This window comes from Chiloscyllium plagiosum, unplaced genomic scaffold (assembly GCF_037043375.1).
Source record: "Chiloscyllium plagiosum isolate Xiang-an unplaced genomic scaffold, Cpla_swu_hap1 HiC_scaffold_2, whole genome shotgun sequence".
NCBI lineage: Eukaryota > Metazoa > Chordata > Chondrichthyes > Orectolobiformes > Hemiscylliidae > Chiloscyllium > Chiloscyllium plagiosum.
In genome coordinates this window covers 62,673,097-62,700,271 of record NW_028270140.1, presented here as the reverse complement: position 1 = coordinate 62,700,271, position 27,175 = coordinate 62,673,097, and the positions used below count along the sequence as shown (strand labels likewise).

The following is a 27,175-nucleotide window of genomic DNA, read 5'->3' as shown; positions in this document are numbered from 1 at the left end:
CTTACCGATAAAAGCGGGAAGTTCTGTGCATCAGGGCTGGGTGTTGGTAGGGGAGGTTATGGGTGCTTACTGGGTGTGGGAGAGGGAGGATGCTGTTGCTGTGCAACTGTCCCAGCCACTCTCCTCCAATGCGTCTTCCTCCTCTCCCGCCATCTAACGGATGTCCTCAACCTGTTCATCCTCCCGAGCACCGCTACCCTTGCTCGTGGAGGGTTGAGGGGAACAGCTGCATACCGGAACAGGCGGACAGCGAGAGCAAGGCTACTGCATAAGTGAAAGTGGTCACACGTAGGCAAGTTTTGCCCATGGATTTTGAACGATTAGTAACTTTTTTTTTATGGCGCAAATAGGTGAATTCACGATTCATGATTTTGCTGATAGGAAGGAATTACTATGTGGGGCTGGAATCAAACACAAGGGACACCATAGGGAGTAAGCAGTTAATGAGCTAGGTTTGGGAAGACACCGCAAGACAACTCAGAAAGCTTTCCAGTGAAAAAAAAATCCAAGAACCATGACTCAACACGGACTTTGCCAAAAAAAAATCAATTTTCGGTCCATTGAATTAATTCTTCAAGAGCTTTACAGGGTAGATGTGAGCAGAAAATTTCAATGGCTGGGGAACATAGGGTTACGGGGAACATAACTAAGGGTTACGGTGTTAGAATAAAGGGTCACTTCTTTAGGACGAGGATGAGGCATATACTTTTCAGTGGAAGCATTGCGAATTTTTGGAAATTTCTGCTCCGAAAGTTATGGATGTCCGCATGCTGAGGATATTCAAAACAAACATTATACTTTTAGATACTGTTAAATCAAGTGATAAAGGAAGAGTATAAGATGCAATTGAGGTTTAAGATCAGTCATGACCTTTTGAATGGAAGCTGGTTGAAGGACCGAAGGGCGTACTCCCATTTCATATTGTTTTGCTATCATTTTTGCATTCAGATTTAAACATTAAAAACACGATCTCTGTGCTAAGTTTGTTTGAAATTACCACTAAGCAAGTAAAAAATTAATGCATTCTGTTGTGTAATACAGATCCCTGAGAAGAAAATTTTAAGACTAGATGTAGTTACTTATCCCAGAATTTTGGAAAGTTAGACTATTAACATTACATGTTTTCAGTGTGATTACTTACAATTCCTTCCGGGTCTACCAGGAGGAGATGCTTAGACTGACCATTATGCATGCCTGTTAATACATAGGATCCAGGGTTGGTCGTACTTTTTCTAACCAGAAAGTCACCATCAGTTGTGAGGAGCTGTTCTGCATCCTTTCTGCTCATTTCCCCATGATACCATGGTTCCTCCTCAAGGCATTCCTTCACTGTTTCTGTGTTTGTCTTAGAGAAATGAGGACTGTCATTTGGAAGAGATAAAGGTTTGTTTGAAAACTGCCCGTCTGTTTGAAGCTTCAAAGCATCTTCAAATGGTTCTGTTATAGTGGAGACAAGAAACAAACATAATATTAAGTTATCCATTGGGCAGTTTTGCTCCATCAGTTTATTCTTCCTCATCTACATTCTTTCCAATAGAACAAAGAAACATATCTTGTAGTCATTAACCTGGTTTGCAATTACAATGATGGTGGAACGTTTTAGTCTAATTTATGAATATGGGTTTGGGCGGTGACATTGACTGCCTCATTATCTGAGGAGTTGAGAATGGAATGGAAAACTGCAATATTCATTGAACATTCCCACTTTGTGCTAGAGGATATGAAGCAGCTAAAGATTGTGGGGCAGAGGATACTACTTTTGAAGAGCTCCTGTAGTGATTTTCTGAGACTGAGATAATTGACTGCCAAAAGCTACAATCAGTAAAGGATTTCCTCCTCACTCCCAATGACTTCAATTATACTAAATTTCCTTTATGCCACAATCAGTCAAATGCCACCTTGACGTCAAGGCCAGTAATTTCCACTTTGCCTCTGAAATTCTGCTCTTGGAACAAAATTGTAATCAAGTCTGGAACTAAGTCACACTGGCAGAACCTATGCTGAGCATTAATGAGCAAATTATTGTTGATTAAGTACTACCAGGCAACCCTGTCAATGGGATTAGGATTGGGAGTCATAAGAAAACCCTCCACTAGTTGGACGCAAACCTAGGACAAAGATAATTGAGGCTTTTGGCGACCAAACCTCTCAGTCTTCAGGAATCACTATAAGAGTTCCTCAAAACAGTATCCTCGGCCCTACAATCTTTAGCGGCATCACATTCCCGAGCAGAAAGTGGGATGGTTGAATGAATATTGCACAACTTTCAGTTCTATTTTCAACTCCTCATATAATGAGGCAGTCTATGCCAAACAAGCAACAAATCCTAGAAGACTGTTGGGCTAATAAGTAGCAAAGAAAGTCATGCCACAAAAGCACCACATAATGACCTCTCCTACAAGAGGACCTCTAACGCTTCACACTGGATATCCTTATCAGCCCTGAATCCTGAACCACAACTGCTGTGGCTAGAAAAGCAGGTTGAGAGGCTGGGAATTCTGCAGCAAGTAACTCACTTCCTGACTCTCAAAGCATTGACCATCTGTCCACCCTCTATAAGGTATAAATCAGGAGTGTAATGAAATATTCCCTCCCTGCCTATGTAAATGTAACTTCAATAACTCAACAAAAGGCTTCTAGGCTTCAAGAAGAATGCAGCTTGTTTGATAGGGACCCCATTCAATATCTTTCATCACGTTGCTAATGATTGAAAGTAAACTGATAGGAATTTTTTATTATTCATTCATGGGATAAAGGCGACGCTGACCAGGTAGCATCTGTTGCCCATCCCTAATTGCCCAGAGGGCAGTTAAGAATGAACTATATTGCTGTGGGTCTGGAGTCATACGTAGGATAATTGATCAAATCCAATTTCTACTGTTTGCTTGTGACCTTACCCCATAATTTTCACTTCCTCAGGTAGAGAATAAAGTTGTAGCTGCACACTGTATGCAAGAAAAATTCTTCTAGTTGGTATTTCCTTTGATCAGCAAATGTATATAGCGACCAGAAGAATTCATTGCAGTGTCTTGGTAAATAGGTTTCTTTCAATCTAGACATTCTAAGTGAGAATAATAAAAATCAAGCACATCATTGTAATCCCAAAGATTTGTAAATATCTTTGTCCTAATTTTCTCCCGACAGGCAAAGCATAAGACAGATAGACCACCTGTTGACAGGGCTCAATATTGGGTGGAACCCACATCCTCTCAGATTTCAATTGGTTTATGTTTTTCAGTCAGGGAAATGGAGAGTCTTGTATTCTCCCCATCAGGAACCTCTTCCCAAATGTCTTCCTGGTGTGATCCCATTTTGATGCCTCAGGTATTGTGCTACGCTGGAGTGAATGTTTGTAGGGTACTTATTGACAGGGTGGTGGGGAAAGAGACTTCACTTTTTGAGAGTTTTTGTTCTTGACTGGAGGAGCAGGGTAACAGCAGTACAGCATGGGGGAGTTGATGAAAACATATAGTTAAAATATAAAACTTAGCAAACACAGGCTTTATTTTTTCAGGAGTAGCATTAAGAACTCAGTCAGGCCACACACAATAGAAACAAGAAATGTTTTGCTGTGCAAAATTGGTCTGAGGCATTTGGCAGCCATTAGTGCTTCAAAGCTCATAACCCATAGTTTGTAAAGCCTGTGCTAGGGGAGCTCTCAGAGTGGATAGTCTCTCTAAAAAAAAAACTCATGTATTTTTCATAAGTATCAATTCTGATGCAACCATAATTTTAATCTGAAATCAAATGACAGTATATGATTGCCTCTCTTCTTTCCATATGTGCTTCACCCTGAAAATGGAATGGAGTATACAGGAGAAAATGGAAGAAAGCACATTATTAGGGCCCTTTTAAAGGGCTAAATAAATCCTTATTGCTTGAACAAATTCTTCCTCATATGGTCCTCTGTTTCTTCTAACTTGACTGATGAAAAATAACTATTTCTGTTATAGTTACTTTAGAATGGGCCAAGAATGTGTGCCCCACAGCAGAACTAATTGTAGGTCTTGAAAACTGTCAAAAGCCAAAACAAAACAGACAAAAAATGATTTAAAAATCTGGATAATATATTAAAAGACTAGTTAACAGCCTCCGTTGTTGCCTCTAAATTCACTTACTTTTAGTTCAGAACTTAGCAATACTAGGTAGCTGTTTTATATATGTAAGATGAACCTGTTGAAAGGGCTGCACTCTGAAAGCTTGTGTGAATTCAAATAAACCTGTTGGACTATAACCTGGTGTTGTGTGACTTCTGAGATTAAAGAGGTTTAGAGTGAGAGCTGATAAATGCAATGCTTCATCCCAGAGTACATTATTAAAGCCAAGAGGAAGAGTATTTACTTTAACCTGATATTTGTAAGCAATACCAACAAGGAGGAGGATAAGGAAGCTGTTACATCCTGGTAAGGGGGAATGAATTGCTTTACCTCTACTTTACATTAGACTTATTGTCCAGCCCAGTAGCATCTGTCAATTTTCCACTCTCCCAAAAACATTGAGCTGCAATAGAACACTGACTCATCTCTTGCAGCCTTCCACCAACAGGCTGATGAGACTTCAACTTAAAAATGGTTCAAGTCTCACTTCAACTTCATGTCTCATCCAGAAGCTACTTAATAATCACCCCTCATGATCTTGAGCAAATGTTCTAAGTTTAAAAAATATCACTGAGATGAAATTCAAACTGTATAAGAACAAATTAAAAGTGGAATCAGTGAGGAAGGGAGACCCTGAAAAACATTGATGTAAAGACGAGTGATTTCAATACTACAACAGCAAGAGCACTGTGAGAGAAGTGACAAGAACACACAGACCAAGAAAACTTATAATTGATAATAAGCAAAATTTATTAGTAATCTGAGTGATTTTTTTCCTGAAAGTACTCATAAAGGAAGACATCAATATGTCTTCCTCCAACAATGGAATATCAAAACTAACTTCATGATATGACAGGTGAACAGCCAAAAAATTATAAAGAGGTCAAAATATATAGACCTCCAAAGTTGGGACTGAATGGTATTTATCCCAAAATGTTGAAACACATTAATATGGTGATTCATAAAGCACTGGCGATCATTATAGGAGGATCAGTTGACACCGAGGAAGTATCATCATTTTGAAAACAGGGTGATGGACAAATTCAAAAAGAGTTGACAAGAAAGGCACAGAACTACATACCTATTTCATGTAAAATAATAGAATTAGTTATTGGCGTTAAACTTATGAATGATTTGTACAACAACCATCTGATAAATGGTTTTCCTGGTGTGATCCCATTTTGATGCCTCAGGTATTGTGCTAGACTGGAATGAACGTTTGTAGGGTACTTATTGACATTTTTAGATTGGGAAGGCCCTTACTTAACTAATCTTGAGTTATTGAGGAAATAACAAAACCATGTCGCTAACAAAACCATGTCTCTTCATTGTGTGCATAAACATATTTGCTAAAGTTCCATGTTTAAGGTGATTAATTGAACACCATGGTACCTTACTAGTTTGGCAATAGTAAGCCCTTAAGTTCAAAGTCTATAATGACCTGTTGTGATATCTAAAGTGAAACTGCCAGATTGCCATAAAATCTATTTAACATTCATCAGGAAACCTGACAAAGCCTATCCATTCTGACTTAACATGTACAGTCATATGCAATTGGTTGAATTTTACAGTGGGAGCAGGTATAGTTCAACACCTCTGGAAGTCAGTTTTGAACAGACCACAATTAAACAAGGCCATGAACAGCAAAACTTCATTCCAGGTGAGGTGTGAAGATCGGACTCAAGCTGATGGGTGAGCAGTTCCAGCTACATTGGAACATTATACTCATGCTGCTCCAGCCTCAAGGATATCAGAGATGGGTTGTAGATACAGGAAAATCTCAGGAGTTTTCAGGCAGGAAGGTATCAGGAAGTTAGGGAGGAGAATTTGGGATGTGTGGTGTTTGAGTCATGGTGGGCAGGAGGAAAGTAACAAATAAGTGGAGTAACATCTTAGATTGGGGTTGGAATCATGTACACGATGCACACAGGTCAACTCTGGAAAAACATACAAAGATTTTTTTTCTTGCCTTTAATCCATTGGATTAAAAAAAAACTTTCCAACACCCACTGCCTGCCCAAACAACTACATAGTACGGGTGCTGAAACATTTGGATCAACCGGTTTGTTGATAAGCAGAATTACCCACTGATTTTTATTTTAAATGGCTGGTATGCTGTTTGGACAAGATTAGAGCTGAAAATGTGTTGCTGGAAAAGCGCAGCAGGTCAGGCAGCATCCAAGGAACAGGAGAATCAATGTTTCGGGCATAAGCCTGAAACGTCGATTCTCCTGTTCCTTGGATACTGCCTGACCTGCTGCGCTTTTCCAGCAACACATTTTCAGCTCTGATCTCCAGCATCTGCAGTCCTCACTTTCTCCTTGGACAAGATTAGACCCAACTTTACTAGATCCCACCACTCAGCTGACAATGACTGACTCAACACCATCCCTTCCATTCTGACCTGACCTGATCAATTTCTGATCCAACAACTCCACCTTCCAATGACCCGAGTACCCTGCTAGCCTGACAACTCTCTGACCTAAACTCACTCCATCCCTCAAAAAGCCTTCCACAAAACAATCATTCCCTGTTGTGAAATCCGTATGCCAACCCAACACCTCCATCCAACCCAACATCCCTGAACCAGCCACACCAACTTGGAACACAATCCTAGCCAAAACCTCAGATTTGACGCCATCTCAATTAAACTTTCTCTGACTACCAACCCCCAGATTTGACGCTCACCCCCAACTCAGACTGACCTAATGTGCTCCTGACATGTTCACCTTCACGACTCTGTCTTGTCCCAACCTAACTACTCACACTCTCGCCATTCTAACCCCACTTTCAACAAATGGTGATTCTTCCCTGTCACTGACCTGCCACCTTACTACCCATTTACCTGTCACCTTACAGCCTCACACAACTGGTACCCTTCCTCTCCGTTCACTTACCTTCAACTCTATCCCATTGATTACATATCAGTTTACTCCCTCACACACTTATCTGCCATTTCATCCACATACAACTCTACCCCCTCACACATTTATTTGCCATCAATTGAACCTCCTGTCACCCTCCCCTTCACACCTACTTGCAATCCCTATCTCTGCATCCGGTTGCCCTATCTCCTTACCTACGTATCTTCCCACTTCCACTTTACCCCCTTAACCCCCATCTGCCCCTTACTCTTATCCTCTTACCTTGTAAACCTACCTTCTCTTCAAAGGTTACAAAAATGCCTTTAGGTTTTAAAACCCTGGAATATGGCAGTTACTGCTGTAAAAGGAAAGAGGTTGTGGCTGGATCTCCAATGCTGATCCTGAGTTGTGATGGAAGATTCCCAAATCGGGTATGCTCTGCATTTCTGAAGAGGCCCAAATTAGAAGTCTGGGTGAGGAATGCTGAGCTCCAGAGTAGGATAAGAAAAAAATGAGTGGAGGAGGATTTGGTTAATTGTTTATTAAAGACTTCACAGCAATTAGTAATGAATAATAGGAACTCACTCACATCTCATAAAAAGAGCTCAAAACTGTAGTGATTCACAGAAAACCGTGGGTAACTCAGCATATTAGACAAAACAAGTAAATAATATCCTTAGGGTTGAAACCAGTAGATTATATCTTGAGAAAATGATAAATACTTCGAAAGAGTGATTGTGGTGAAAACCTTGCAACTATTTGAGCAACAACTAGAGACTGAAATGGGAAAATATCAGGTTGTTCTGGCTGGAATTGATTTGATTTAATTTATTATTGTCCCATGTACTGAACAACAGTGAAACATATTATTTTGCATGTTAACCAGAAAAATCATACCTTACATAATAGAACAGGATGTAATGTTACAGCTACAGAGAAGGTGCAGAAAAAGATCATCTCCAAGATATGACACATCCATTTATAAGTCTGATAACAGCGGGAAACAGGATGGAAAACAATATATCCAGGGTGAGAGGGATCCTTGATTATGTTGGCTGCTTTCCCAAGGCAGCAGGAAGTGTAGACATCATCAATGGAAGGAAAGTTTTCGTGATGGCTGTGTTCACAACTCTATAATGTTTTGCAGTCTTGGACAGAGCAGTTGCTATACCAGGCCAGGCAAAATCGACGTTTCGGGCAAAAGCCCAGGGCTTTTGCCCGAAACGTCGATTTTGCCTGGCCTCGGATTTTGCCTGTCCTCGGATGCTGCCTGAATTGCTGTGCTCTTCCAGCACCACTAATCCAGAATCTGGTTTCCAGCATCTGCAGTCATTGTTTTTACCCAGTTGCTATACCAAGCTATGATGCATTTAGATAGGACGCTTTCTACAGTGCATTTGTAAAAACTGGTAAGCCATTGTGGATATGCCAAATTTTCTTAGTCTTCAGAGGATATAGAGGCATTAGTGTGTTTTTTGATTGTAGCATTGATGTGGATGGACCAGGACAGATATTGTTGATAATATTTATTCCTAGGAACTTGAAGCTTTACACTAGTTCCACCTCAGCACCATTGATACAGATGGGGTATGTTATCCACTCTGTTTCCTGAAGTTGATGACCAGCTCCTTGCTTTGCAGACATTGAGGGAGAGATTGTTGTCTTTACACTATGCCACTAAGCTGTCTATCTCTTTCCTGTACTCTGTCTTATTGTTTGAGATCCAATCCACTATGGTAGTGTCATCAGCAAATTTTAAATAGAATTGATCTGAATTTGGCCATGCAGTCATGAGTGCATAAGGAGTCTATTAAGGGGCTGAGTATGCAGCCTTGCAGGGTGCCAGTGTTGAGGATTATCATGGAGAAGCTGTTGTCGCCTATCCTTATTGGTTGTAGTCTGCGGGTCAGGAAGTTGAGGATCCAATTACAGAGTAGGGAGTGGAATCCTAAGTCTTGGAGTTTGGAGATGAGTTTGGTTTGATGATATTGTGAGCACAACTACAATTATGTCATGGTACTTTGTTACAATAGGCATTCTATACGCTAGCTTATATTTGAATAAATGAGCATCAGTTGCTTGTATGGTACTTCCCTGAATTGTTCATAAACAATTTTTGTTTGAATGAGCATAAATTCATTGCATCCTATGGTGTAAAGACTGGAAAATCTTTTACTAGCAAAACATAGGATGTGTTCCATTACAGGTATGTGACAATGCAGGCACAAGTTTCCTTCAGAAGTTCAATGTTGGAAGTATGAAAGGAAAATCTCAGCAAAAATAATTCCACAGGCAGCAAGTGATTAATATAAGCAAATTAAAATTTGACTTTTAATATAAGGTATAAAAAAAGGGAAGTATTTTTACAATTGTACAGATGTTAGAGAAGCCACACCCAGAATTCTGTGTACAGTTTAGGTCTCCATATCTCAAAAAAAAGACATACTAACACTGAAGGTATTTCAAATGTGATTCACTGGTTTTGATTCCTGTGATGAATGCACTGACTTATCAAGAACTACTAAAATGTTTAGGCCTATATACCTTAGAGTTTAAAATTACAGATGACCTTCTGGAACATGCATGATTCTTATTAGGCTTAACAGATAGAATGTTTAGAAGGTGTCTCTACCAGTCAGAGGAATCTTGAACTAGGGGACACAGTTACGAAATAATTCTTCACCAAGCTATGACGATACTCTGCCTTTAAGAGCCGTGTTTTGTCTTATTTCTCTTGCAGAGGCATATTGTCACTTTCAGAGGCAATTAATAAACAGCTTTGAGTTCTCCCTGGTATTTTTTTAAAAGTAAGACAAAAGAATCGTGAGTGGGTGGAGTCAGGCTTACACAGATCAAGAAGATTTTAGTTTGCTTTTAGTCAGTTGATTAAGTTTTTGCTGGCTGCTGGAGCTGAAAGCTTGATTTCTCTGCTGCTAGAGTGAAGTCTTAGACAGAGAGGCTCCTTCTTAAAAATCAAAAGGGGCAGATTGTTTCTTTCAGTGTTTCTTTCTATTGGACTAGGGAGAAACAGCACATAAGAATAAGGTGTTACTGAATGCACTTTGACAAACTGTATATATGGGATGCTGCCTGTATTGGAATAGTTAATGATTAATATCTTGATAAGAGAATATCTTGTTAAGTATTTCAATAGTGTAAAGTTATGCCAATTTTTTTTGTTACATTTTTACTGTGTTGTAAGGATAAAGTATGCTTTGATTAAAGTTTAGTGGTGGATCAATCAAATCATATCTAGGACATAGCGTCTTATACTTGCCTTTTAAGAAACTGTAAAAATTAGGGGCTAGGCTTTCTCCATAATATACTTTGAGAGTTTCTGATCTGGTCCATAAGACAAATGTCTAAAATTATAGAAGAATGTCTAGAACTCTCTATCCCAGACAACTGTATAGGCTGGATCACTGAAAGCGTTTAAAGAGGAAGTAGGTAGATTATTCAAATATCAAGAAGTTGAGGACTACAATGAGCAGACACAAAGGAAGAGCCTGGGCTAGATTAGCCATGAACTTGTAGAATGGTAGTACAGATACGAGGGGCCAAATGGCCTACTTCTGCTCCTAATTCTTATGCTTTTATACTCATTCAATAAAATATCTCATAAAAGGCATTCCACAAGAGACCATTATATTCTGGCTGATATATTTGCATAGATGTTGATATTGGCTGTCCAATAGGAAACAGCAAGTCAGCATAAACCAGTAATTTCTGATTGGCAAACTGAAATGAATGAACTACCACAGAAATCAGAGTTTGGTCCTCAATTATCCATAACTAACATTAATGAGTTGTGTGAAGGAAGATTGGAAACTAACAAGTATAGTGAGTTAATTTAACATGCAAAATCCTAGAAACTACTGTGAGGAATGCAATTACAGGACACTTAAAAAATTATAGTATGATTAAACAGAATCATATAGATTCATGAAAAGGAAATCATGTTGAAGAAATCAATTGAAATTTTTTTAAAAATTTAACTAGCTAATCAATAAAGAAGATCAAGTGGATGTAGAATATTTTAATCAAACAGCATTTGACAAGATGCTAAATTAGTTTTGAGGTAATGTCTATTTTTCTTTAATCTCAATCATAAAAACAGCACTTTTAAATGTCAGGTGCAATCTTGAAAAGTTTATTGGGAAAGTTCTTCTTCATGACAAGGGAGAATTAAGATGCAGAATGAGGTATGATTTGTCTGGTGAGGCGTATTGCCACCTCACTGTGTGAGCTAGGATTTGCCTCCATAATACTCCTGTGTTAAGACTGCTGCTTCCTCACTCACTGGATGCACATATTCTTGATTCAAAAGACTTTGCTCTTTACTGTCATTTCCCAAGGTCATCATGAGAATAATTAATAAATAATAGTTAACGGCCTGGCTGGTGTCACCTACTCTTGCCTTCTCGTACCCTCTATCCAGGATGTAGGTTTTGAAGTGATCTCTTTCTCTCCAGTTTGAAAAGAACATTTACCTGCTGAATATCCTTAATTTGCCCAAACGTTTCAATAATGGGATTGGTCTGATCTTTAGTGTATTACAGCCTCGTTAAGCTGATTCACCACTTCATTTGTTGCAGTTGTAGATCTCTTGTATCTGTTTTACCTTCTGCTTCGTTCTGGATGGTGTTGAGCTTATGAATGTTGTTACAGCTGCACTCATCCAAGTAAACAAAAAATATTTCATCATACTCCTGACTTGTGCTTTGGAGATGATGGAGAGGCTCTATGGAGTCAGGAGGTGAGTACTCACAACAGAATTCCCAGTTTCAACTTGTTCTTGTAGCTACAGTGTTTAGAAACTGGTTCAATTAAGGTTATGGTCAATGGTAATCCCAAAAATGATAGTGGGGGATTCAGCAATGATAAAACCATTGAATGTCAAGGGACAATAGCTAGATTCTCCTTTGTTGGAGATGACCATTGTCTGGCACATGTGGCATCAAAGTTTTTGTCATCTATCAGCCCAATGGTGTCCAAGTATTGTTGCATGTGGGCAAGATTGTTTAAATATCTGAAGAGTCATGAACATTGTGCAGTGATCACCAAACATTCACACTTCTGACCTTATGATGGAGGAAAGGTCATTGATGAAGCAACTAAAGCTGGTTGGGCCAATGATGCTATGCTGAGGAACTCCTGCAGAGATGTCCGATGGTTGAAATTGATGTTTCGGGCAAAAGCCCTTCATCATTCCTGATGAAGGGCTTTTGCCCGAAACGTCGATTTTACTGCTCCTCAGATGCTGCCTGAACTGCTGTGCTCTTCCAGCACCACTAATCCAGAATCTGGTTTCCAGCATCTGCAGTCATTGTTTTTACCTATGGTTGAAATTACTGACCTCCAACAATTACAACCATCTTCTTTTGTGCTACGCATAACACCAACCAGAAACTCTCTCAGCTGTATCTCAACCTCGTTGTGTGCATTGTCTCCATTTGATTAAGGAGGTGCTTATGAAATTTGCTTCCCGATGGCACAGGGTGCCAGTCATTGCACATAAATTATTTTGAAAATGCTGCATGTAAATTCAGAGACATAGCACAAAGAAATAGGATCATACTCCCTCAATGTCCAACTGCTGTGCAGTTATACTCAGTGTATCATACTGGTCAATGCTCACTATCCTGTCAGTAAGAATATCTTCATTTTGTGCAAGTCCATTTATCATCAACATTTGAGCTAGCTTGATAATCAACAAAGCCAAAGAACTGCAGATACTGGGAATCGAAAACAAAAACAGAAATTGCTGGGAAAACTCAGCAATTCTGGCAGCATCTGTGGAGAGAAAGCAGAGTTAATGTTTTAGATCCAGAGACTTTTCTTGAGAATGGTCAGATAATCTTTCTTCAGATAATCAGAGGTTGGTTACTGGAATGGTGAGGTCATTTGGATCACAGCTCTAGTACACAACCCATGCACACATGGGCAGGATTCATATGAGAGTGATGCTGTCACAAGAAATGAAACCTGGAGATTATTGGGGTGCTTAAGTAACATTATCACTGCCTGGACTACTTTCAAGGAGGCCATTGTACTTGCTAGAGCTTAGCTCATGATTTATCATAATCTTCAGTATCCTGCACAGCCTTGCCATCATAAGGGCTCACCTCTTGCCACCAGATATATGGCAGACAACTGAGAAGGAAGAAAATAAGGAAGAGGACCAATTAACATAGCCCCTTTCCAGCTAGATGCTTAAATCAGCCTATCCAACTTGGGTTTCAATGAACATACGCTAATTCCCCAATCAATAACAAGCCTTAACATACCTTGTTCTTTTTACTGGCCATCAAGCCTCCTTTTTTTGCCACAATGCTGAAACAAAAGCCATTCATCACAAAACAAACATTTCAAATCAAAGTTAGAAAATAAACCATCCAATATTCCATGCAAATATCATCCTTGAGCATTCCTGTAGAGCCTATCCTGTCTGCCTTTGGCTGTTCTAGAGGTCCTATGCAGTGTTACTGCAGTGGCCACAGTTTGGTTGGTGGAAAGCTGTTAACTTTCAGTGTGAGAGATTGGAGATTAAAGGTGAAAATATTTTTTTCTTTCGAGTGCTACGTATTGATTTTCAGGGATGACTTTTGAATTTTCAGGATGACCTTTTCATTCTCACTATCTCATTCATTAATTAGATGATGCTGTTTGTGCTAATAATACTTTCTGCATTTGTCTTATTATATGGAGTTTTTGTACACACATATAAGCAGAATTAGAATAATTCACCAATATCCTGAATAATCCTCAATTAAAATTAAAACTAAAACAAAGGAGGTAAGAATTCAGTTCCTAATCACTGCGCTATTTAAATTGGTACAAGACAACAGGCATATATTAATAAAAGCTTTTTAAAAAAATAACTTAAACATATTTTATACAGAAAATGTCAGCATCTGAAATACACCTCCTGCAGATTGGTAGGATCAGCATTAACAAATTTCTATTGCACTTGCACAAAGCTGGAACATTTTAACCAGTGACAACCCCACTTGTGGCATCATGAGCTTAATCTCAGATTTAAATTTAGCAACTGATAATATTCATTATTGGAGAATCTACTATCATTTTTGCCCAGAATAACAGTTCCTAAAACTTATGTTGTCTTATAGTAGAGTGTCAAGAATTAATTATCTCAGTGATATAAAGCTTTTTTGAATCCCAGTCAGGTGAGTATGTTTATGGTGATCCAGACTAGCCATCCAGCCAACTGAGCTAGCCATTCCCTCCCCATCTGTACCCCTAACTCTAAGAAGAGAACTATTTTGGCTCTTTTACATGAATGTTGTAATGAAGTTAAGGAAAGTGATGGTAGAGCAATGTTTTCATATCTCATGGTGGATCAGGAATCTCTCGCATCCTTCCCATCAGCCATTGGCTTTTATTGGAAAGATTTACAAATCAATAATTGATCTGGTTGCCACATTATGGATGTACATTCCTTGGCTATCAAATCCTGGATTAGGATTTGAATCTGGACCTTCTTGTTCAGATGTCGGGACGCTTACTACCTACTGTGGAATAAAACATCCTTCAACTGGTATATCATAAGAAATTGTGGGATCAGGAGAGTTGGGGTGTGAAACATTGAAAATAGCAGAAGTAGGCTCTTCAATCCTCAAACTTCTCTGTCATTCATTATGATCATGGCAGACAATCCAACTCAATAGCCTTTTCCCCTCTTACACCCATATTCTTTGATCCCTTTAATCCCAAGTGCAACTCCTTGAAATCACACAATTTCGCCGTAGGAAATTCCACAGGTTCACCATTCACTGAGACGAGGAGGAGGAGGAGGAGGAGGAGGACTGTAGTGTTATTCATGAACATTTCGTCTTGCCCCTATCCACAGCCTCAACCTTGACAGCTCCAATGATGGTGAGACCATTTACTCCACTTGAATGTGGACATTTAATGGACCCTGTCTGCTGCCAGTCAGGAGTTGTTGCCTACAATTGTACACCACCTTAATGTACAAGAGAGAGGGAAAGTGTGTCAGTATTATACAAGATGGGTAGTATGTTTCATTAGGATTGCAGAGCTGGATGTGTATGCAAGCTGTGAGATGTGGGTGTGAGGCTTGCCAGCAGTGCTGAGTATCTGAGGAGTTGAAACAATGAATGTGAATTACTAGTCTGTTTGATAGAAGCAGTTGGTCATTAAGTAAAAGGGGCTGGTGCTGATTTCAACAATGCTTGAGACTAGTAATGTGACATTTGAAGACTTATTCACAGGCCTTGGCTTGTAACATCTTGTAGTCTTTCTTCTCAGGCCTCAAAATTGACTACTGGTGTTGATTATGCAAGGCATCTATTCTAACTGATTTCCAGGAATGACAGTGGCCAAAGACAAAAAGTCTGAAAGCTTGTAGCTGAATGCAAAAAAAAGTTGGAATTCTTTTTTTATCATGTAATTAAAGCACTTTTTAATTATTTGAGTACTTGCAGGCCACTTCAGATGAGTGACCTTATTAGATTTAACTGAATAGAAACATTAATCTTTTTTTTTGTTCCCTGCTATTACCAAATAAAGTCCATACTAGCAGTGGAACATGATCTAGTTGGATTATGTACATATAAAGTACATGTAACTCAGTAAATTTCACACATTCAGGAAGGAGAGATCAGACCTGGAGTGTGAGACAGCTCAAGCAAGTGTATGGTTTGGGAACTTTTAAGGCAGTGTGGGAATAGAACTGATAAATCTTTCTTTTCTTTCTCCATTTTAAAAGTTTAAAATCCAATAGTCTAGTTAAAAGGTTAATAAAGTAGCTGACATAGGGACAATTATCATTCAATCACCTGGAACCTCAATAGGTGTTGATTATTGTCGAAGCTTAACTAGCAAGAGTCATCTCAGCTGCCCTCAGTTCTACTTAAGAGAGCACCCGTTGAAAGTGCATGGTCAGTAAGCTTTGCACAGTCAGGAAGGAGAGATCAAATCTGGAATGAGACACAGTGAAGTGAATACGTAGTACAGCGACTTTGGAGGCAGTGTGGGAATTCAGTTCAGGGAGGAAGAGGTGCTTTTGGTTTGCTTTTTTTTGGCTCCTCATTTGAATGGATTTTTTTGAATGGGATAAATTGAAGGTCATTGGTTTGTAATGTGACAACACTATAGATTTAAAAGGTGCATTTTGTCCTGGTTTGTTTTTTTCATGATGAAAGGTTGAGACAGAGATGATAAACAGTCTGTTCCAAAGCCAATAAAATAAACAGTTTGTGAGGCCTTGGGAATTTTTGAGTTGGAACAATAGAAGTAGCCTGAATGGGTAGGGTCATGCTCCTGCAGAACCAGGGTTTTTAGTTCGTTTTTCAGTCGCAGTTGATGTGGGAGCTTGTGGACCTCACTGTGGTTCTTAGTGACCAAATCTGTAGCAAGTGTTGGTGCTTGCGGAACTCTGGCTGAGAGCTGATGAGCTGCAGCCTGAAGTTTGAATACTGACCATTCAGGGATGGGATATTTATGTGGATGCTGTGTTTTGGAGAGATGATGACCTAGTGATATTATTGCTGGATCATTAATCCAGATATCCAAGTAATGCACTGGGGACAGGGGTTTGAATCCTGTCATGGCAGGGTGGAATTTGAAATCAATAAAAATCTGGAATTAAGAGTCTCAAATGCTCATGAATCTGTTATTGACTGTTGAAAAAAATCTATTTAATTCACTAATGTCTTTTAGGGAAAGAAATTACCATCATTACCTGGCCTACATGTGACTCCAGACCTATACTAATGTGGCTCACTCTTAACTGGTCTCTGGACAATTAGGGATGGGCAATAAGTGTTGGCCCAGTCAGTGACCCTCTCATTCAATGAATAAAACTTATAAAAATTACCTCATTTGTTGTCAAGGATAGGACGGTGTGACTACAAGCAAGACAGTTGGAGGGATCCAAGGGGTAGCGCTGAAAAAGTCTCAACCCATGAGCTTGTCTAACAGAATTGAAATTCTTGCTCTGTGTGGCTGAATTGGGGCAACAGGGGAGCATGAGAAAACTGACCATAGCACTGTGATCCTGGGTGCCATTCAAAGGCAGGGAGAAAAGAGAAATGTAGCTGTAATCAGAGAGTATAGTCAGGGAAATAGACCCTGTTCTCTGTGGCCAGGATCGAGAGTCCTGAAAGCTGTTGCATAACAGGCCTCATTTCTGGATTCAGGATGTCTCAAACAGGCTGCAGAGGAACTTGGGTTGGGAAGGCAAAGATCCAGTTGTCATGGTCAACATAGATACCAACGATCGATGTAAAAAGAGAAAAGAGCTTCTGCTGAGGGAACATGAGCAGCTGGGGGTAAATTAAAAGGCAGAACCAAAAAGGTGGTAATCTCCAGACTACTAACCGAGACATGCACTAATTGGCACAGGGTTAGAGAGGTAAATATATGGCTCAAAGATTAGAGTGGGAAGAACAGGTTTGAATTCATGGGACATTGACACCAGTACTGGGAAAGGAGGGAGCTGTTCCAATGGGACGGACTCCATCTGAATCATGGTTGGGGGTGGTGTGTATTAAATTGTAAGGAAAATTATGGAAAAAGTAAAAGTAGGGTTGAATTTGAGATTATTAGAATTTCCAAAACAGGTAATAGGACAGATTATTGAAACTGTTGAGTATAGCCGATAAGGGGACACTCTATGAGAGGAAAGGTTGGGAGCATCAACACAGGACTGAGGGTGTTGTACTTAAATGCACACAGAATACAAAACAAGGTAAATGATCTTGTAGATTGGAAATTGGTGGGTATAATGTGGGTATCACAAATGTGGCTGCAAGGGGTCAGGGCTGGGAACTAAATATCCAAGGATATGGGTCCTGTTAAAGGGACAGGCAGATGGCATAGGGTTGCCTTGTTGGTAAAAATAAATAAAACTAAATCAAAAGCAAGAGGTGATGGCACCATAATGTATACAATCTGTATGGGTCGAGTTGAGGAACCACAAGGGAGGAAAAGATCTGGATGGGAATTATGTACAGGCATCTTAGCAGTAGTCAGGATGTGGGGCAGAAAATAAATCTGGAGATAGAGAAGGCATAAGATAGGCACTATTACAATGATCATGGGGGATCTTCAATATGCGGGTGGACTGGGAAAACAGGTTGGTACCAGAGTCCAAGAAAAGGAATTCACGGAATGTCTGTGAGACCTGGTAATGAGTAATGAGGCAGACTTGATTAAGGAGCTTAAAATAAATGAACCCATATGGGCCAGTGACAGTAGGAGACAATTCACTTCCACTTTGAGGTGGAGAAGCTTGAATCAGAAGTAATTGTATTGCAATTGAGTAAAGACAATTATAAAGACATGAGGGAGGAGTTGGCCAGAGTTTATTGAAAGTGGAGCCTAGCTGGGTGATGATGGAACAGCAATGTTAAGAATTTCTGAGGGTAATTCAGGAGGCACTGCGGAAATCCTTCAAAGGAAGAAGAAACGTACTAAGGAAAGGATGACGCATTGATGGTTGATAAGGAAAGTCAACATAAAATCAAAAGAAAATGCATACAATGTGATGAAGATTAGGGAAACCTTTAAAAGCTAACAGAATACAACTAAGAAAGCAATAGGGGACATGAAATATGAGGGAAGGTACCTATTAATATAAAAGAAGACTGCAAGAGCTTTTTTTAGATCTCCTAAAAGGCAAGAGGCATGAGGGGACATTGGAGAACTGGAATATGATGCTGGGGAAATAATAATGGGGAACAAAAAATTTCTAAGGAACTGAATAGGTACTTTGCATCAGTTTTCATGGTGAAAGACACCAGCATCAAACCCGGGTCCCTAGCACTGTGAGGCAGCAGTACTCACCACTGACCCACTGTGCCACCCATAGTGCAGAGCTAGGGAACAGCTGAAGTAGTGGGATGTGGATGGAGAAGGAGTGAAGAGGGATGGCATTAATGGAGGGTTGATTGGGGAGTAATGACAAAGTGAGTAAGGGAGAAGGGTAAGGCTGCTGAGAAAATGTGTATAGAATGAGGATGCCGACCTTGAAGAAGTTCTCCTCCTCTCTCCACAACAATCCTCTTGCAAGGATGTCTACCTTGAAGAAGTTTTACTCCTCTCTCCACAAGAATCTCAGTGAGTCTCTCTCTCACTGCAACCCCCAGGTCATCTCCTACCTATCACCTCCATCCCCACCCCCATTCACCTATTGTACTCTTTGTTACCTTCTCCCCAGCTCCATCCCCCCCATTTATCTCTCCACTCTGGAGGCTTACTGCGTCAATTCCTGATGAAGGGCTTTTGCCTGAAACGTCGATTTTCCTGCTCCTCAGATGCTGCCTGACCTGCTCTGCTTTTCCAGCACCACTCTGATCTAAACTCTGGTTTCCAGCATCTGCAGTCCTCACGTTTGCCCTGTATAGGATGAGAGTCTGCTGAATGAGTGAATGAATGAATTTCTTGGAAGAGTTGTGCTGGGAAGAGATGTGAATATGTATTCGGGGAGAGATTAATTGATTGCAGTATGTGTGGGAATGGTAGGGAGAGGGGCTTTGCTGAATTTTCTGGGTTATCATGAAATATGGAGAGATTAACTGAAGCCTAGATGAGAATATAATAAAAAGATCTCAGTACTTTAACATTATAAATATTCACATTTACCTGATTCAATATATGTTGCTCTGTTCAAACTTTATACATATACTGAATATACGTTATTAACATACTGAAAGCTTCTGCTGCTTTACTGATGATTTCGTTTATCTGGAATCTGGAGTCACATTAATTTTAAAATTATTTATTATATATGCCCATATGTTTAGATGATGTGGACATCACTGGCAAGCCAGCCTTCGTCCTTTGAAGATTTGGACAGCTACAAAATCTTACCAATCTTGACCCCATTTTAGGACCACAACAACATAGAAAAGGAGCAGAATTAGGTGATTTGGTCCATTTGATCATGGCTAATAGTTTCTTAACCCCATTCTCCTCCCCGTAACCTTTGATCTCTCTACAAGGAAATAACCTATTTATGCTCAATGACATGGCCTCTACAGTCTTACATGGCAATGAGTTCCACATTTGCCTCCCTCTGGAGGAAGGAATTCCTCCTCATGTTAGTTCAAAAGACTTGTCCCTTCACTGAGGATGTGCCCTTCAGTCCTAGTCTCTCCTAGGAGTGGAGAGTCATAGTCATAGAAATGTACAGCATGAAAACAGACCCTTCAGTCCAACCCGTCCATGCCGACCAGATATCCCAACCCAATCTAGTCCCACCTGCCAGCACCTGGCCCGTATCCCTCCAAACCCTTCCTATTCATATACCCATCCAAATGCCTCTTAAATGTTACAATTGTACCAGTCTCCACTACTTCCTCTGGCAGCTCATTACATACACGTATCACCCTCTGTGTGAAAACGTTGCCCCATAGGTCTCTTTTAATCTTTCCCCTCTCACCCTAAACCTATGCCCTCTAGGTTTGGACTCCCCAACCTCAGGGAAAATACTTTGTTTATTTACCTTATGATTTTGTAAACCTCTATACCGTCACCCCTCAGCATCCGACGCTCTAGACACAGCCTGTTCAGCCTTTCCCTATAGCTCAAATCCTCCAACCCTGGCAACATCCTTGTAAATCTTTTCTGAACCCTGTCAAGTTTCACAACATCTTTCCGATAGGAAGGAGACCAGAATTGCATGCAATATTCCAAAGTGGCCTAACAAAAGTCCTGTACAGCCACAACATGACCTCCCAACTCCTGTACTCAATACTCTGACCAATAAAAGAAAGCATACCAAACGCCTTCTTCACTATCCTATCTACCTGTGACTCCACTTTCAAGGAGCTATGAACCTGCACCCCAAGGTCTGTTTGTTCAGCAACACTCCCTAGGACCTTACCATTAAGTGTATAAGTCCTGCTAAGATTTGCTTTCCCAAAATGCAGCACCTTACATTTATCTGAATTAAACTCCATCTGCCACTTCTCAGTCCATTGGCCCATCTGGTCCACATCCTGTTGTAATCTGAGGTAACCCTCTTCGTTGTCCACTACACCTCCAATTTTGGTGTCATCTGCAAACTTACTAACTATACCTCTTATGCTCACATACAAATCATCATGTAAAAAAGTAGACGACGCAGCACCGACCCTTGTGGCACTCCACTGGTCACAGGCCTCGAGTCTGAGAAACAACCCTCCACCACCACCCTCAGTCTTCTACCTTTGAGCCAGTTCTGTATCCAAATGGCTAGTTCTCCCTGTATTCCGTGAGATCTAACCTTGCTAACCAGTCTCCCATGGGGAACCTTGTTGAATGCCTTACTGAAGTCCATATAGATCACATCTACTGCTCTGCCCTCATCAATTCTCTTTGCTACTTCTTCAAAAAACTCAATCAAGTTTGTGAGACATGATTTCCCATGCACAAAGCCATGTTGACTATCCCTATTCAGTCCTGATCTTCTCCACATCCAGTATATCCAGGCCTCTGTATTCTGTAGCCTCATCCTTCGACTCCATTGATTACTAATCCAAGAGTCCTCAACTGCTCATCACTTACTTTTTGACAGTCATAGAAAAAAAAAGCACTGATGTAGAAATGGTTGTTTTATAGTCTTTACTGCTGAGGAGGACTAAGCCTATCCAGCTTTCACATCTTTTAGAATTTTTTTTACTTTAACATTACCCAAGGGATAATTTGATAGAATAACAAATCCAAAGGATAAAGTGACATAATAGCCATGAAATTTGTTGAAGAACAAAAATGAGCAAGGTATGCAAAATCTTGGGAAAGCTAGCTTAAATTATTTTGGCAGCTGTCCAGCTAGTCACTACAGTAAGCCAGGGATGAAACATTCCCATTATTTGGTAGAAACCTGTCATTTTAATATGTCCTAGTATTTAGGGCTAGAAAGGGGCATAAAATAAATTTCAGCTCTGCTGTCAGAGTGGGAACTGACTGCAGAGCTGTGACTAGAAGTTCAGAGTACAGGAGAGGATATGTAAGGAGCTGTTCCTCCTTTCACAGTCTTTCTCATGCTGTTGGTTGTTTCTTTCAAACACAGGTTCCCTTCCTTCCACTCTCCCAGAAACATTACCTATGATTGTAACAGATCAGGGCTGAAAGTCTTGAGGAGGAAAGGTAGGCCAGGGGTGGGATATATCCTGGTATAGGTATTAGGATGTGCTAACTTGGGACCTTTTACATACCTTCAAATGTTGCTGATAAGGTGGTTGAGGCATTTATTACCTTGTGGCTGTAGCCATACAGATAATCTAGAAAGCACAGCCAGTGTCCCTGATATAGCTACATTAAAAATGTCTTCAAGTCTGGGACACCAAAAAAAGTTGGGATCCATTGTGATGAAGCAATACTGGGCCCAAAATTTGACATTCTAAATTGGCCCATTTTCTGTAAGGCCATGGGTCAAACTAAACAGCAGCCAGCAGCTATCAGCTGCAGAGAACGTTGGAAATCAAAGTCAAAGAGTCACAAAGGTTCGGTGGGGGAATCAGTTACATCCAGCCTGTAGGTTGTGCTTGGAGAAGTACTGATCAGACTTTCTAGCACTTTGACTTCCAGATATTGCCTGAGGATCTGCACTTTACAACTCCACAGCATGGCAACAGTGAAGGATGTTGGTACAACTCCATGCTTTGAACCCCACTCATGACCACATTGGCCAAAGGCCACTGAACATTCAGAAAAGTCTGTGACGAGGGGATTAAAAATGCATACCTGGAAGCCATCCCCTCAGTGAAGATTCATGCAAGATTTATGCCAGAAAACTGTGTGTGGCAACCTAAGAAGATCCAGTAGAAGATCAGCCCTGACTAGCAATAATCAATGGAAGTAATCCATGCCTACATTGGAGAGGAAGAAGACGCCAATGGCCTAACTCAACACATGGATCATTGAGTAATAGCTGTTCTCAGGTGGATATAACTATATAGAGAGTAAATATTGTGGAAAATTGGGAAATGCTCACATGATCTCTTTAATAAAGAATGTCTTGTTAATAAAATTGAGTTGAGCCTCAAACTGGACTCTGTATTGCGTTAGATACCTCACCGATGAGTGTTTGGATAAAGTGTTTTTATTGCATAGACTAGTCAAGGTGTTCAAAGCATGAACAACACCATCTACACACCACCATTCAACAACCACGTTCATACATTCCCTACTATCTACCCCAATACAGGATAGTGAAATATATTTATCAAGTGCATAAAAGCTCCAGTGTTTTCTGACCTTTGTGGAACTATTTGTTAATGCCTTGAAATTATAATTATACACGCAGCTTGTGGTTTGTGTTTAGTCCTTTCTCTGTGATTTAAGTGGGTGGATGAGAAACTTGAAATAATATTCAGTTACTTCTAAAATACAACAGGGCATAATTAAAACATCCAATAACTTGGAAATTCAGAGAAGAATTCTTTTTCTGATGATTTGTGACATCAGTAAATGCAGTTCATTTTGTTTCTGCACTTCAACTGCTGGAGTGATCAATACTTAACTCCACTTCTATTGCCATCAAGATTCACATGAATGTCGGTCTCCAAAAATAATCTTTTTAATTGCTCTCATTCATTTTAATATGATATGGGACAGATCAGTACAGCAAAACATCCTTACGTTCACCAAAATGGCTACTGAAAATGAGAAATAGTAAAATCATCACTTGTTTTCTTTGTCCAGTTCTGTTTCTCTCCTCTGTTACAATCTGATTTTAATACATTAAGAAGTCTTACTTTAACATATTTGTTATAATATTATATCTTCAATTTCTTACAATTTAGCACAAATGTAAGGGTAGGGTCTCAGCAACCAAGAGAATGAAATGGATTCAAATTAAAACAATTGTCAGACCTCTTTAAGATCTGCCTAGAGTATGATCACTGCAAGTGAATAAGTTAATACTTCCAACTCCACTAACCACTGCCCTTATTTAAATCAGGACCTTGCTGCTAGATTTATTTGATAGTGCTCATTTTTATGCCAGAAAACTGTGTGTGGCAACCTATATTTCACTATCCTGTATTGGGGTAGATAGTAGGGAATGTATGAACGTGGTTGTTGAATGGTGGTGTGTAGATGGTGTTGTTCATGTGATAATTTTTTCCATCGGGGATATTGAGTTCTCGATGGGAAGACCGCAATTACTCCAAGAAGAGGAGGTGGAGAATTATAGCAATGAAACAGGCCATTCAGCCAAACTATTCCACTTTGAATAAAACCAAAATGCATGTCAGGTATCATTTATGAAGAGAAATACAGTTAACATTTCAGGTCTATAACCTTCCATCAGAATTGACAGGTTGTGGGAGGAGAAAAACAAAAAAGATGCTCTGTAAAAGGGAGAATGGCAAGAGCAATTAAACAAAATTTTATGGTACAAAGCCCATGGTAACGGATAAAGAGACAAAAGTTGTGAACAGATGAGATGTAAATAGCTGGATAACAATCTTCCAAATGCAAAGTCAAGGAATAAATAATTATAAAATCATAGAACAAGCAGAAAATCATATATGAAACAAAATGGAGGGCAAGGTTATGGTTTAAAATTATTGAACTTAGCAATGTGTCCAGAAAGTCATATGGCACAAGTCAAAAGATAAGGTGCTTTTCCTCAAGGCTTGCATTGAATTTCATTGGAAGACAGTGTCAGACCAAAGACAGAAAGGTCAGGGCAGAAGCATGATTGGGAATTGAAATAACAATTGATAGGAAGCTCAGGCTCACGCTTGCAGATTGAACAGAGATGTTTCACTAAGCAGTCGCTCAGTTTATATTTCATCGCCTCAACATAAAGAAAATCACACTGACTAGCGAATACAGCAGGTCAAATGGAAAGATGGACAAGTAAATCACTTGAAAGCATTGTTGGGCCTTGGCTGGTGACAAGCAGGTGTTGTCTCTCCTAAGCGTTTGTGGAAAGGTACGAGATCAAAAGGAGGTGTAGAAGGAGGTGATTGCAGAGTGACTGAAGCTTCTAGAGTACTACTGTCTGTGCAGTGGAGATAATAATACCCAAGATTTCAGCATCAAACTGGCCAAGTGACACAATTTTCATCACAATAGTATCCACCAGATTTATCCATGATCCATGTAATAACTCTTAAACATCTACAGTTGCAAGCTAAAGAACTCACATTTCTTACTTCAGTGCCTTTAAATTTTCCTGGCTTCTAGTTAGCTGAGCATTTCTTTGTAAAAGACTTAAAACTGTTCTCTTTACTCCACTGGCACCTCAGCACCAACTGCAAGAGAGAACCAGTCACGATTAAAGGAGCAGCTCATTGCAGAGGCAGATGCAGAGGATAACATGGCAAGAAAGATGTGATGCTTTTACTCTGGATTTGTTGTTGATGTTGGGTGACCATTGCATTGTCATATTCTATTCTTCTGTTCATTTTGGTGTCCCATTATACCAACATCTTAGTCAAGATCCAGCAACAATGACCTTGCCATAATATTACTATTAAACAACAAATCAATTATACAAGGACAAATGTTCTACTCACCCTTGTACATCTTTGGACCTGTCCTGCAAGTGCCTTTGATTGTCCTGGTGCTCCCACACACCTACTCCAACGACTACAATGTTGCCATTGAAAAGTCGTTGAGTTTAATTGTGGGAGACTGCAGAAGGCCTTGCTGGGAGACTTTAAATAGCTTGGAGCTTGAAGACTCAACTACAGATTTTCCCAGTTAGGCATTAGTCCATAGTAGCTGATTAGATTAGATTACTTACAGCGTGGAAATAGGCCCTTTGGCCCAACAAGTCCATACCGACCCGCCGAAGCGCAACCCACCCAGACCCAATCCCCAACATTTACCCCTTCACCTAACACTACGGGCAATTTAGCATGGCCAATTCACCTAACCTGCACATTTTTGGACTGCAGGAGGAAACCGGAGCACCCGGAGGAAACCCACGCAGACACGGGGAGAACGTACAAACTCCACACAGTCAGTCGCCTGAGGCGGGAACTGAACCTTGGTCTCTGACGCTGTGAGGCAGCAGTGCTAACCGCCGTGCCGCCGTGCTAGCTGTTCTGTAGTAACTTACTGCTTCCAAGACTTTTACATCTGTTTCTTTGTAATATTGTATTTACTGTTTACTGGGTTTACCCACCTTTTTCAGGGTGCTCCCATTTTTCAAAATGATCAAAATTGTGGCTCCCCACTTTTTTTTTCTGTCAGCCAAGATTGCATCTTCTCACTTCTTGCCATATAAAATAGGCAATCTCTTGCCTCTTGTGGTCTAAAACACAAAGTACTTTGTTTTACATGTTTTAAAAAAAAAATTCTCTGGATTTGGCGTTCATACATCTTCTTGCCAGAATCATGTCTTAATTACTGAGCCTCAGCCCTTTGAGTCTTTAACTTGTGTTGAGTTTTCTTTTTCTGTCAGATTACTTTTAATAGATTTCTTCACATTTGCTCATTTTCAACTAAAATAAATTCTGAATCCTTCCCAATTCTATGGTCCTGATTTAAATCTCACTTCTGACCCTTTCATGGTTTCTTGTAGCTGTGCATTGTGGAGCCTAATGTAGGTGACAGCAATATTTGTTGTGAGAGTGAAGGATCTCCTCTACACTCATTTGCCTCTAATTTCTAGTTGTTATGTTATTTCTCAATGCTGTTCCCTTTTCCCTTAGCAATTGCAAAATTTACTTCCTGAAGTCTTCAGTTTCTATTTAACTGAAATATTTTATAAGTGTAGCTGGCTTTTCTTTCTTTCTTTTACTTACCAACTTCAGAATGAGGTTTTACCTTTGGAGTAATAAGCTTGCCATTTTACCATTTCTATGGCTACTGCAGTCTCCCTCTGTCAATGATCATGTTTCAGTTGTTGATTGACTATTTGTGTCTCCTTAAAGCAGTCATGCTGTTATAATGTAAACTCACTTTCTTGAATATTTCCTTTTGTTTTGAGGCTTTTAGATTTCTTTTCAAGGGGGAAGTCAGATTAAGACCACTGTAAATATGTGATTTTGTCCCCGATAACCACTCCTGGTACTCTGTGGTATTTTCCACCTCTACTTGTGTATAATACTGGGTAAGGTCTGTTTAAAGTAGTTTGCTGTTACCAAGTCTTTGGTCTTGTTTTGTCTTAGGCTTACCTAGTGATTCGTGGTGGAGGATAAACCACCATAATGTATCTACAGAAGATGCATTGTTCTTTGTTAACAAGATGGTATGATAACTTGGTAGCAATAAGTACAACTATAT

The 27,175-nt window shown here is 39.9% G+C and overlaps 1 protein-coding gene across 2 annotated transcripts in view; it reads right to left on the bottom strand.

The window, feature by feature from the left end:
• Positions 1 to 27,175, bottom strand: part of shc3 (SHC (Src homology 2 domain containing) transforming protein 3) — a 289,678-nt gene that overhangs the window by 20,251 nt on the left and 242,252 nt on the right. The window contains exons 11-12 of one of the 2 annotated variants that reach the window (XM_087997227.1): positions 1,142 to 1,437; positions 57 to 264 (exon numbers count right to left, since the gene is read on the bottom strand). In XM_087997227.1, the coding sequence (XP_087853353.1) occupies positions 262 to 264; positions 1,142 to 1,437 (299 nt within the window). In that variant the 3' untranslated portion in view covers positions 57 to 261. Of the gene's footprint in view, positions 1 to 56; positions 265 to 1,141; positions 1,438 to 27,175 lie in introns of those variants that run through there. The other variant, XM_043713812.2, reaches the window with a different exon arrangement.